This window comes from Uloborus diversus, chromosome 6 (assembly GCF_026930045.1).
Source record: "Uloborus diversus isolate 005 chromosome 6, Udiv.v.3.1, whole genome shotgun sequence".
In the NCBI taxonomy this organism is placed as follows: domain Eukaryota; kingdom Metazoa; phylum Arthropoda; class Arachnida; order Araneae; family Uloboridae; genus Uloborus; species Uloborus diversus.
The window spans coordinates 70,439,145-70,452,580 of NC_072736.1; the positions used below are offsets into that span (position 1 = coordinate 70,439,145).

The 13,436-nt window shown below is 33.3% G+C and overlaps 1 protein-coding gene across 1 annotated transcript in view; it reads right to left on the reverse strand.

Annotated features, from left to right (window-relative positions):
• The window catches only part of LOC129224803 (beta-1,3-glucosyltransferase-like), a 61,881-nt gene that overhangs the window by 8,898 nt on the left and 39,547 nt on the right, over positions 1-13,436 (reverse strand). Inside the window, exon 9 of the mRNA XM_054859352.1 lies at positions 134-256. Within this exon, the coding sequence (XP_054715327.1) occupies positions 134-256 (123 nt within the window). The remainder of the gene's footprint in view (positions 1-133; positions 257-13,436) is intronic.

The following is a 13,436-nucleotide window of genomic DNA, read 5'->3' on the forward strand; positions in this document are numbered from 1 at the left end:
AATATTTTTAGTCTATAAATCTTTGTTTTGTATGTATGTCTCCAAGCATTTCATATGACTTTCCCATTCAGTTTATTTTCTACTATTGTATCATTTTAAAACTCCATTTTAGTATAAAATAGTAAATACTTACCCACCCCCACCAGTAATGTAATCATATCCAAGATTATTCGTCACACTGTATCCGTACCTTTCACCGAGAGCAACACTTATAGAAGAATCATAGCAAGACAATAATTTCAACAATCTTCGATAACTAAACAAACGAAGGTGATTCATATAGTACTAAAGAATTAAAGCTTTTAAAATCATAGTGCATATTAAAAAGAAAGCAAAACTACTCATTCTGTTGAACAGTACTGGTGTTTGCAAGACAATAACTTCTATAACTGCAGTTTTTAAAGTGCAAATATTAGTTGTTTGACTGATACAATTAAATTTTCACAAAACAATTGAAAAGTTTAGTTTTTTTTTACCAAATCATTTTCAAGCTTATACAAATTGGTCGCCTTCAATTAAGCCATTTGATATTACTTACATTTTTTAGCACTAGTTCTTAATAAAGGATACAACCTAATGAGGATTTAAAATAACAACATAAAGCTATTAATGTTTAAGCAAAAGGATTGCATAAGTAAATGCGAAAGATAAAGTGTCACAGAAACAGATGCAATCGGATTTTGATATGCATAATATATTGTGGTGCAAAAACGTGCAATAATGGCTAAATTGCATAAATATTAAGATTTATGCATGAAAGTTGGCAGTTATGATATAGAGTACAGTTAAAAAAAAGTAACATCTTTTCGTTTTGGCACAGAAAATGTCAAAACATTTTAGTTGCAGCTTGTAGCAGATTCTCTGGTTTGGTGCTATTCAAAGCAATTCTCACAGGAGTGCAGCCCCTGCACACATTTATGGAGTGAAAAATCATCAAGCAAGTTAAAAAGTGTAACAATTACATGCAAGTATTGTTTACAGTATACAAAATGCAAGATCAAATGCAAGGATGACAAAACAATTTGACTGCACTATCAGGGCTTTTAACAAATTTTTAGATCATCTCTAGAGAAAAGGAAACTAATTAAAAAAAAAAAGGAGACCAAGTAGGCATTTTTAGGGCCTTTTTATTTCAAGGTGTGAAAATACTTCTTGATACTTTTTAGAATAGAAAATACCATAATAGTGGTTAATTTAAAAAAAAAAAAAAAACCCTAGCTTTTTAAGGATGAAATGGAAGAGTGCAGGGAAGGATGTGATGTGTATTTTTAATAGTTAGATTGCTTAACATCTTGTATTTAAAAAACTGAACTTTCAAATCCCAGTTGCATCATTTTTTTCCCCATTTTGCCTGAAATGGCATTGGTAGCATTTAACACTTAGCGCATACAGGGATATGAAGTAAAAACAGTTTCAAAACAGTGACATGAGAGCATAAAAAAAGAATCATTTGGGGGGCTGCACTAAGCTTCTACTTCCAAACAAGATTTATTTTATTTCAGACAGGGGCGGATCCAGACAGAATTCTCGGAGAGGGCCATTTGGGAAAATATGATGCTTTGGAACATTTTTGAATTTTACAAGTATCAATGTAGAATGTAGCCCACCTTTAACTAGAGCATTTTTTCTGGAATTTTCACTTGGTGTCGCGAGTTTAACATAGCGGTTGCAACCCCTTCCCAATATTTTTTCTCTTTTCTTAACAAACATGAGCATTTATCGTCGGCTCAAAGTGGTATTCCTGTTATCAGTACTGTGTTCTGAGGCGACTGTATAAGACTTCTCATTTAAGGCTGTTTGTTTACTGTAGCTAGTATCTTCATTTCCCAACTTTCAAATGTAGATGGCGCAGATTAAAATATATAATTTATAAGGGGGAAAGAATAAAGGGCCCTCTCTAAACAGCTTCACACAGAGGGGAGTAATTAGGCGTTAATAGCTGTCATGGGAACCGAACCCCTCTCCTTTCAGGCAAATGCAAAGCCGAAGACCGGTTTGCTCTTTCAACATTTCTCAGGATGTAGTTGAAGAGCAACAAATGGTCAAATTTTAGCTTCCGAGAGCGATTTTTGTGATGCAGAGCATTTTTTAACATAGGTACTACGTGACACCAATGTCGCATAGTGAAAAAATTCTGTCGCCTAGAAGATGCAAAATCAAACTACTGGGCGACATTGGAAAATTCAACAATGGTTCCACTCCTCGTTTTTGTAAAAGGATTTCAAACCTTTCTTTTCTTTCCTCTTGAGCAACAGAATTACATCTGGCATTTTCCAGCTGTCAACCAAAAGCAGTTTTTCTCTTTTTTTTCCTACTCGTTTAAAACCGCCCGACTGGTTACGAAAACATGTCATCCCCTGTGGGTTAAGGGGTGCTAATTGTTGTCGCCATCCAGTCATCATTGTACCGTACATCGGGTAGACTCAGTGGTGTAAATTCCAGACTAATCAGTGATTCATTCGGGGTTTGATGATTTTTAGCGGGAACTTGAAGGCTTATGAACAAAATGGGCAGTTTAGAATAAGAGTTTACGAACGAAAGGCGCTTTCGTTGACAGATTTTTTTCTCTCTCCCCACCCCACCATTCAACATGAAACGTTGTTCTTTACTTCATCAAAAAGGTAAGAGAAATAGATGATTATGCTTTGATTTTAATTTGTTATTTAATTCAAATACATACGCTTTTTATTTTAATATATGTCTGAATAAATAAGAAGAATGTCGGGATATGGTTTAGAGAGGGGTTTTTCAACCTTTTTTACTCATGGGCCACATTGCAAGTTTTTGGAGATGAGGCAGGACAACAATACTTTAGTTCATATGGTTTAGTTCGCACTCCCCCTCCCTCCTTCCCTCAACCTGCCACATTCATCCATAACTTTTTTTAGAATAAACGCTCAGTAGCATGGGGCAGGGGCGGATACAGAAAAATCTTTTGAAGGGGGTCCGGTAAATTGAATGCCCCCCCCCCCCCACACACATACATTCGGTGTTTCATAACAAAGTTTTCATGAATTTATTTTAAAATGCTTTATTTATTTATTTGTTTATTTTTTAATATTCTTTTTGTCAATATGAATATACTTCTATAAGAGTTCCTGAATATTATTTACTAACTAGAAAATCGCCTGTCAAGGTATGACGGGTGAAAATTGCTTCTACATTTGAACGAAGCCATTGCCTGTTTGGTGATATTTTGATACTTAAAATTGTAACCCTAACTCCAGTGGATTAACCCAAAAACTCCAGTAGGTAGCGTTCATTTTTGACCATTTTTTTCTTTTCTTTATTCCCCTGAAATGACACAGTCTTACCAGTAAAACTGTTAAGTTGCCGGATCGAGTTCAGTCTTGTCACAGTAAGGTCTTTCCCAGCATGTTAAACATTACCAAAACATATTATCAAATTATCATGCCATGGCGCAAGTTTCATTGTTAAAACACGCGGGTTACTCGATCATTTGCTATTATATATATGAGGATATGATCCCTCCCAAACTAAAAGCTGGATGCGACCATGCATGTATTTGTCTTTTAGAAAGTGGTAAATGCTAGCCAAACGTTCGTTTGTATCACGCCTCGACATATTTAAAAAATACTAATTGTTCTATGTTCTTATTTGTAACAAGCACATCTGCTTCGTTTCAAATGTGCATATTTGATGCGTCTGTTCTTGGTTATGCAGAAAAAAATCACCAGGGTCATTTTCCAAACTTTTGCCAAAACAACATTTGAAAAATTTCAAACATAAATATCATCAATTGTTTTTTTTATTTCGGGAAAAATTTCTTGTAACAGTTTATTTTTAAGGGTAAAACCATATTCGAGGCAGTGAGAAGCAAAGGGATGCAAGTGGCAAAATTAAAAATTTAGAGATAACCAGTGCAAATGGTAGGTGAACCCCTTCTCTGTCTTGGGGCAAGAGATGGTACTAGTAGCCCTGGCAGGTGCTGCTGTATAGCATGATTTAGAAAAAAAAATCCAATTAACGAAAGCCTACCTAGGACGTAATCTTTATACGCACTTTACTCGAAACTTGAAAATTTCCACTTGCATCCCTTTGCTTCTCACTGCCTCATTTGAGCTTAGTATTTCATACAACTAGAGATATTTTACTTTAAAAGTAAATTTTTCACCTTCAATGTCATGAGTGTTACTGGACAACATGATAGTATTTTAACTAAGTATTTAAATGTTTATTTTTACGAAAAATCATACATTTTATGAATAAATTTGTCCCTTGAATCGCATTTAAAAAAAAAAATTTTAAATAAAAATGCACAGTATTCATCGTCATGAGTGTTACTGCGTATCATATTTTCACTGCCTGTCAAAATTATAAATGAAAAGAAAAAAAAATATTTTAAAATAATATTGTTAGAAAGATAACATTGCTTTTAAGTAAGCTACAAAGTTTAATAGAGTTATTATGCATTTCTTTTGTTTTTTTGAATTTAATTTTAGAACTTGTTTACTAGGTAAAACTCACGACACATATGATTAGACTTTGTTAAGATGTGCCGTTTCCGTTAATAATGGTGGTTTTTCCAAGAAATTGCCATATGATTTCTTTCATTTTAACTACACATTTAAAAAAAAATATTATTGATTCCATCAAGGAAAAATTAATGAACGAATTGCGATAATACGTTCCTTTGAGTTTGAAACCAGTGAGTTAAAGGTATTCTGCCACTCTAGACATCTGACTCTAGCATTACTTCTTTAGCAAACAAAACTGCTTTTGTTCAAAATATGCAGTGTGTTTTGTGTTCTTTTTAATTATCTATACCCGTAACCTTACCAAAGATAGTCTAGAATGCCATTTTAAGTTTACAAATCAGAAAATTTTCCTGAGATGAGAAATGTTCTCGTATGGGAGGCCTTTCAATCTCTCCTCCTCTTAAATCCCCATAGATCGTTTAAAACAGCATTTTCAGAGTTACAATTTAAACCAATTTCTGAAGGAGCTCTCCAAACCTCTTCTCCCCTACCAGGGGCCAATCCAGGATTTTTTTCTCGCTACCTATTTTTGTGAAAGTATTGCATCATTCTATTTCTGTGAAAGTTTTTTTTATCAGCATTGTTTTTGTGAAATTTTGGAGGCATCCTAATTTTTGTTAAAGAGAAGTAGAACAAGTGAAATTTTAGTTCAAAACGTGTAAATGTCATCTAGTATTATTTTTAACAGGTTTCTTTTTTTGAGGAGGGGACGGAGCTAAAAACCTAAGTAGTACAAAAAATACCATTGTAATTTCAGCTTAATGGGCTATGTACTGTGTACAATATAGGAAATGATGAGAAAAACGGTTTCCCAAAACAGATGTTGAAAGATTGCGATACTATTGCATAAATACACTTAGGCGAGAAACGTCTATAAATTAGTTAAAATACTACAAAAAGGTTTCTATTTAAGCGATTGTTCATATAAACCTGTTTAGAATCTTATTTTATGAGTAAATTTTGTTTTAAACAGAGAAACAAATTTTATATTTTAAAATGCTAATTTTTGTGAAATTTTCGATGTTTTTGTGAAGCTACTGATTATATTACTTGATTTTTGTGAAAGTACCGATTTCAAAACAAGATTTTTATGAAGGTACCGAAAAAGGTAGCAAAATCAGCCTGTATTGGGCCCTGCCTACCATTACCAAAAATAATTAGAATGCATTTTTAAGGCAGCAAGTTAGAAAAATTTCCTGGTGTGGGGCTTCGAGTCTTTCCTTCACGTAATATCAAGAAAATATGGTATTAACCTGCGTTTTTAGCACTACAATTGTAAAAAAAATTCCGCCGGAGAACCCCCGAACCTCCCTCTTCTTTACATAATTGGAGATAATATTTGCGTTTTCAAAAGGTTTCAATTTTGAAAAATGAGTGAGAGAAGGGTGGTCCTCAGACCCTTAATATTACAAAAGACAGTTAGAATGCATTTCTAAGATTACAAACAGGGGCGGCATTTTAGCATTTCGTTTGGGGGGTCGAGTTTCTTGAACATGAATTTCCTCAGAACGGCATAAAATACATATTGTTTTTCACAAGAACTGATAATTAAATGGTTTTAATGTTAAAAATGATTAGGTTTGTAAAGAACAATTAAAATTTTTTCGACCGAAGCTTTACATTTATTTTGTTATAAGTTTTCTCACAAAATATCTCGGTACTAGTTTTTATTTTTTAGTAAAGTTTTAATCTGCTATTTTTGGAGTCAGGAAGAACAGAAAATTTTGTAACTATAGTTAATCAATATCCAATGACTTAATTTATTGCCAGTATAGCTAAAGAGGAAGGTCTTGCTTTGCCTCATTGCGCTTCGAAGGCAATTCTCTAACCTCCTGAGACACGCAAGTCAAAATTGGTGGACGTTCAGTTCTCCTACAACTTTCTGGTTGTGTGCGTAGTTTTTTGCACCGATGAAAAGGCTCCATTTTTGTAGCCTTGAAATAGCTATATGCTGTATTTTCGTGTAAATTTGTGCTTTATTTACATCGGTTTTTCAATTTAATCACGGAAGTCATCTTTCAAATGACTGACCTGATTGAAACAGTCAAAAAATAATGGAAGCAAGAAAGTTATGTCAAAAAAGCACATTTCCTTTAGATTCCTCTCTTTAAAATAACCAAGAAAGCTTTTTAAATAGGCTAGTATTTATTTTGTGTCATTAAAAAGTATAATCACAATTCACAAAACAATTCCTCTTCCCTCATGCTATTACTTATAAGTGTAATATTTTCTTTTTCGCTTTCTATAACCGACCTACATAATATTGATGTTAAGACCAATAATAAATATATCTCATTAAATTCTGTCTCAATTTCTTGAGAAACTGAATTGATCAGTTTATTCAAAATATTGATTTAATATTTTGACTAAAACTTCATCTGAGTTTTGTCATCTCTTCCACATTGGCATACGTTAAAAACTGTTACGAAAAGTTCTGTCACAAAGTTCCACACCTGGTTCAAGTATGCATTAATGCGAAAATTACTAAGAGTTTCAATTGTCAATTCAAGAATTAAGATTAGCGAATTAAAATTTTTATGATAGAGTGTAGCATTTATCAAAAAAACGCTCCGCAGTATTAATAAAGTAAATGAAAAATTCAGACAAAGGCATACATATTAAAATGACATCAAATTTTTTATCAATGAAAAGGTCGCTTTCCAGTAATTCTTCCAGGGGCTTTTATAACTCTTGAAGACCATCTTGTGTCACTCAGAGATTGTCAAGTAAAGAGCCTCAAGATACATTTGTTGATGTGAAAGTATTTTTTGATGTGAGATGTTTTTCAAAAATAGCATATCTTTACAAAAAGTTCCCATGAAAGCATATGATACACCGAGTTGCTAAAATGTGTTTCTAGTACATGGCGTCAATGAACACTTACTAGCTGAACATTAAGTTATAATATGAGCATTAAAATTTATGTAAAATGACATGGAATTTACGCGTAAAATTTGCAGACTCTACACTGTACGGGTATCTCATACAAGATGCTCCATCATAACATAGATTACTCAATTTTGAAATATTTAACCCATATGAAGCGATTACTTCTTTAGTTAAGGCAAACACTTATCCTCCATCAGTTTTTTCTGTTCTGAAAATTCAGGCAAATGATTTTCTAAGTTATCTAAATTGAATTTTACCATTTTATATTATTCTTAGTGAAAAATTTGGGGGTGCAACCGCCCCCTCTCGCACCCCCTATTTGCCGCCCCTGATTACAAATGAGAAAATATTCCTGGAAAGGGCCTTGAAATCTCTCCATAGACAGGGGAGCAACACCAAGCCATTTCTCCCCTAACATTACCAAAGATCGTCGAAAATGCGTTTTTAAGACTACAAATTTTAAAATTTTCCGGGGGAGAAACCCCCGGGTCCCCTTATTTCGGAGTTAATATTATAAAGCAAGATATTATCTTTTCCCGGTAATCTAATAAGCGAACTCGATTACTTACAATCAGGTTCTTTTTGTCAATATTTAGATCTATTAAAGGTTTACTCATAAACCAGAAACTGAACCTATTATCTTTGTATGTATTTAAGATACGCTTGAATTAATTATAGGGCGCCAGTTCCATACGTCCCCTACGTTTTTGATCTCACGACGGATATAAAAAAATAGCAAATATATATAGAGCAACAGTTAGACATTTAATTATTTTAAACTTATGTCGCCTAGTGAAAATTCCTTAAAAAGATCCTCTGTTGTGATGCACTTGTGGGAATTAATTTTTCTGAAAGGTATTGACACCAGGGTCCAATTTCCCAATAGGCCTAAGGATGCCAAAATTTTCAGGGGCGGTAAATTTTGCTTTAACCACATTTTTTTTTTTTTTTTTTGTTCTTGAAAGTAAAATATTAGCATTTTTTCATTTTTCAAAGTTACAATTTTTTCTTGTCATTTAATAATGATTACTTTCACACATCTTATGAAAATCAAATGTGTTTCAATCATGGTAACTGATCAGCGTAAAACAGTAAGTGAAGACGAAAAGAGGGTGTCAATTTCAGAAAGTGTCGTTGCGTTTATCCAGAAGTCGCAACAAGATTGGAGTTTAACAAGGATTTTAGTGCTATACTTAAGTTTATTCAGTGCTGGTTTCTTGAATGATCGACGTTTATTTTCTTTTTTACATTATTAATATTTAAAAATTGTTTTCTGTTAATATTAAGTCTCGAAGATAAATAAAAATGAATGACGAACGAAAACGGCTGATTGCCTTTAAATATAGTCCAGGATCTGAAGGGGGTCGAGCATGCATGGAAAGGTTGACGCAATATTATTTCTGATTACTGTTACAGGCACGATGGTGATTATGCAACCACATGTCGTCGCACCTCTGGGTGGTCGACAACCCCGGAGGAGGGGGGAAAGCAGTGGGGGGAGCCGTTTGCTAAAACAGTCATAACTCGCGAACTATTTGAGATAAAACACTGAAAAAAGTGACAATCGACTCTACAAAACAAGAGCTTCATAAAAGCTAAATATGATTACGGACCTATCTTTGTTGGTTTCTGAGTAAAATTCCATTTTTCGCAAACAAACAAAATTTTTGAATAAAATGCGCAAAACAAACTTTTTTTGACCAAAATAAATTCCAAATCAAAATTGTTGATTTTTTTAAAAATAAAGTCCTTAATATCATTATTCAGTTTGTTAAAACTATTTAAGTACTGTTAACGCGTTGAAAACAAAATGACAGTAGCAAGCTCCAACACTATTCATAGTATAGTTCAGGATCTGAAGGGGGTTTTGAGCATGCATGGAAGACCTGACGCAAAATTATTTCTGATTATTGTTACAGACACTATAGTGATTATGAAAGCACATGTCCCCCCCCCCCCTTGGTGGTCGACATCCCCGGGGGAGGGGGAAAGCAGTAGGGGGACGCCGTTTACTAAAACACTCATAACTCGCGAATCGTAGAAGGTAAAGCCAGGAGGTAAAGCACTAGAAATGTGGCAAAAGATGCAACAGAACAAGGGCTTGAAAAACCTAACTATGTTTATATAGTCCTATCTTTGTTGGTTCATAAGTAAAATTCCTTTTTTAGCAGCCATGCAAAAATTTTGAATAAAATACGAAAAGCTTTTTTTTCAAAGATAAGTTCTTTTTTAAAACTATTTAACCGTTTAGGGAATCAGTAAAATCTGAAACTTCATCATTCAGTTTATTTAAAACTACTTAATTATTATCAACGTGTGCGTTAAAAAGCGAAATAGAAAATGCAAGCATTGTCTAAGTTAGCGCATTGAATAAAACGGCAGTATGCTAAGGAGAAAAAAAAGGAGCCTTATTATCCTTATGACGAACTATTCATTCTTCAGTTTACAAACTTATTCTAATTGCAAAGTATTCAATTATGGCTTTAATTTTGTTATATACTGCTTTAAATTTGAGAGCAACTAGGGAACCAGGCCCAGAGTAGTTTCAATTCAAATATAATTTTATTTCTATTAATTTATATTTTCAATTTGCACAAAAGAATATTGCGGGTATTGTTTTGCGGACATTGTTTTTTATAATTTACCCAACAAAGAACAGTGATACAAGAAATAATATGTACTAAATAAATATAAAAAATGAGAAGCATCTTTGAGTTTTTATGAAAACGAATATAAATATAAAATTATACACTAGAGTTCTAAAAAAACTAATTAAATAAAATTATTAAAATAAAGCGTATTAAAAATAATTGCAGAATATCAATACGCATACATAAAGCATTAATATATCAGAAATTCTCAAAGCTGGATCATACTCTTTTTTGTTGACTCGCAATTGTTCTATTGAATCATTCTCTTCCGAGTATTTTGTAGTTTATGGGTTTTTGCTTTAGCCTTAAAAGCACAGTATTTACAGCAAGATGAATTATTAATAAAACATTTACAAGATTATTTACAGTTCTTGCCTGCGCAGGGTGGAATTAAACTCTCTGGTAACACTGGATGCATCATAAAGTGTGGGACTTTATTGTTTTATTTTCATTCAAGTAAAACCCAAACTTGGTTACATCTAAAGGCACTGCTAAGGTACAGGGGAATTGATTCAATAGTACAGTTGAGTAATACTTCTTAGCACATGTTGGAAAGAATTGCAGGAGCATGGTAGACAGCTGATATTATATTTATTTCTGATGGAAATGACCAGAAATTATTGTAATGGTTGCATTCGCAAGAAATACCTATTTTCTTGACAATTTTTTATAATACAGTTTTGAACAGTTGAAATTCTGAAGCACTCAGATATTGTTTTAATGATAACTCTAGTGTACAAAAAAAGTTTCCGACTTTTTTGATAAAGTGAAAGCATACTTGCTCATTCCTATTTTACTTGTTGAATTGCAGGCAGAAAATGCATCAAAAGCTAGTAAAATTTTAGATGTTTTTTCCGTAAGTGCTCCTGAAGATAGATGTCATCCTAAAGCTCTTTTCCTTTCCACAACACCAGCACATGAAATGGCAACCTCTGTCCTTTAACAAAGATTGCCAATAAGAATTCATTAGTTTATGATCTATAAACTATTAGTTACTTTTTTCCCTATTTTGCACTGAATCATATGCAGGAAGATAGATTCTGTTGCGTGCTTCGTCCTGGTTGGACTCGTGCATTTCAGAGAAATTTATTACTTGACTTTCAGATTTTAAATAATATTCATTTTCGTTTTCAGAGTTACCAGACACCAGAAGCTGATTGGATGCAGGAACGGATATGTTATATACTACATACTCTGAAATGTACTTTTAAGGTTCTTTTTATTTTCAGGAATGGCTATGACACGAAACCACTGGTTTGGTAACTAGTGATTTTTTTTTATAAGCGAAGGAGACTTTCCTGAACTTCTGGTTTTCAAGTTATGAAAACGACAGTGAGATGTACCGATCGTGTTTTAAGGTCCACTGTAGTTTGACTATTGGAGAGAAAAATTTTATTATTTTTTATTTGGAGACCTACAAAATCTTTGCTGGATTTGAAAGTAGTGTTTGGGACATTATGGACGATAATCATTCCATCGATAACTTGAACTATGTTCTTAAAATAGGGTGCTTCTTCCAGAGTTTTGCTGCAAGAAGTATCATTTTCAATTACATTCACGAAATCGGACCTCACGCTTTGCTTTAGTGAACCATTCTGATGAACCTAACCTAGCATTGGGCTTATTGTATGGGAATGATTTTTAGATGTACTAGCATTACTTTTGAGCTAACGTTTCCCAGATTAAATGTTTTTTTGGTTTTCTTTTGCTGTTTTGCAGTCGCTATTGAAGACATTGCCATTGCAGGACTTTTCTGGATAAGAGACTATTCACATTTTCTTGAACGTTCCACTGATTTTGTTGCTGCTTATGTGGCAATAGCCTCGCTCACTATGTTTCATAACTCAAGTGTAAAATCTGCAAAAGGGTTATCCTGATCATTTATATTTATCTTTTCTGTAATTACTTCGTACTTGCAAACTTGTATGTTTTAATTTTTAAAAAAGTGCCATTGTGACCCATACTAAGCAGCTATAAAGCGTTAAAGATTAAATAATTACATAACTAGGACATTGTTTTGATAATATTACGAAATAAAACGGCCAAAACAGGAGAGCCACAAAATTTACTTTGGTTTATGTCGAGTCTTCAAAGTACATTCCGCAAGCTTTTTTTCTTTTTTGTGAATTACCTCAAATGCTTTTTGAGCTTGCTTTTATTTCACTCTTCAACGCTTTGATAATATTAAGTAATTTTAAACAAACTGGATAATGATATTTCAGATTTTATTGGTTCCTTAAACAGTTAAATAATTTTGATAATTTGAAAAAAAAATGCGTCTTTTATTCAAAATTTTTGCTTATTTGCGAAAAATAGAATTATACTCAGAAACTAACAAAGATACGATCATAAGCCATATTTAGCTGTTATGAAGCCCTTGTTTTGTTGTGTCGATTGCCACTTTTTTCAGTGTTTTATTTCAAATAGTTCGCGAGTTATGAGTGTTTTAGCAAACGGCTCCTCCCACTGCTTTCCCCCTCCCCCGGGGTTGTCGACCTCCCATGAGGGCGAAAACATGTGGTTTCATAATCACTATAGTGCCTGTGACATTAATCAGAAATAATTTTGCGTCAGGACTTCCATACATGCTCAAAACCACCCTTCAAATCCTGAACTATATTGCAAATCGTGTTCGAGTTTGCTACTGTCATTTTGTTTTTCAACGAGTTAACAGTATTTAAATGGTTTTAACAAATTGAATAATGATATTTAGGACTTTATTTGAAAAAAAAAATCAAACAATTTTGATTTGGAATTTATTTTGGTCAAAAAAAGTTTGTTTTGTTTATTTTATTCAAAAATTTTGCTTGTTTGCAAAAAATGGAATTTTACTCAGAAACCAACAAAGATAGATCCATAATCATATTTAGCTTTTATGAAGCCCTTGTTTTGTTGCGTCGATTGCCACTTTTCCAGTGTTTTATCTCAAATAGTTCGCGAGTTATGAGTGTTTTAGCAAACGGCTCCCCCACTGCTTTCCCCCCTCCCCCGGGGTTGTCAACCACCCAGTGGGGGGGGGGGGGACATGTGGTTTCATAATCACCATCGTGCCTGTAACAATAATCAGAAATAATATTGCGTCAGTCTTTCCATGCATGCTCAACCCCCTTCAGATCCCAGTCTAATAAAGAAAACATGCTAAATTAAAAACCGAAGAACAAAAAAGAGTCATCAAAAATTTTTTAAACATGTTTTTTTTTTCAAATATGCAGTTTTCAAAAGCGGAAACTTTAGACTCTTTGCAATGTATTTCAGTTACAATTTACTAAAGAAATACCATTGAACAGTGAGGAGTTTTAAGAACACAAGTCAGTTAACGTAATAACAGAGTACATTATTAAAATCGTTGATTCGTAGATGAAAAAAATAATAGGATAAAGATGCTGCTATAAATAAA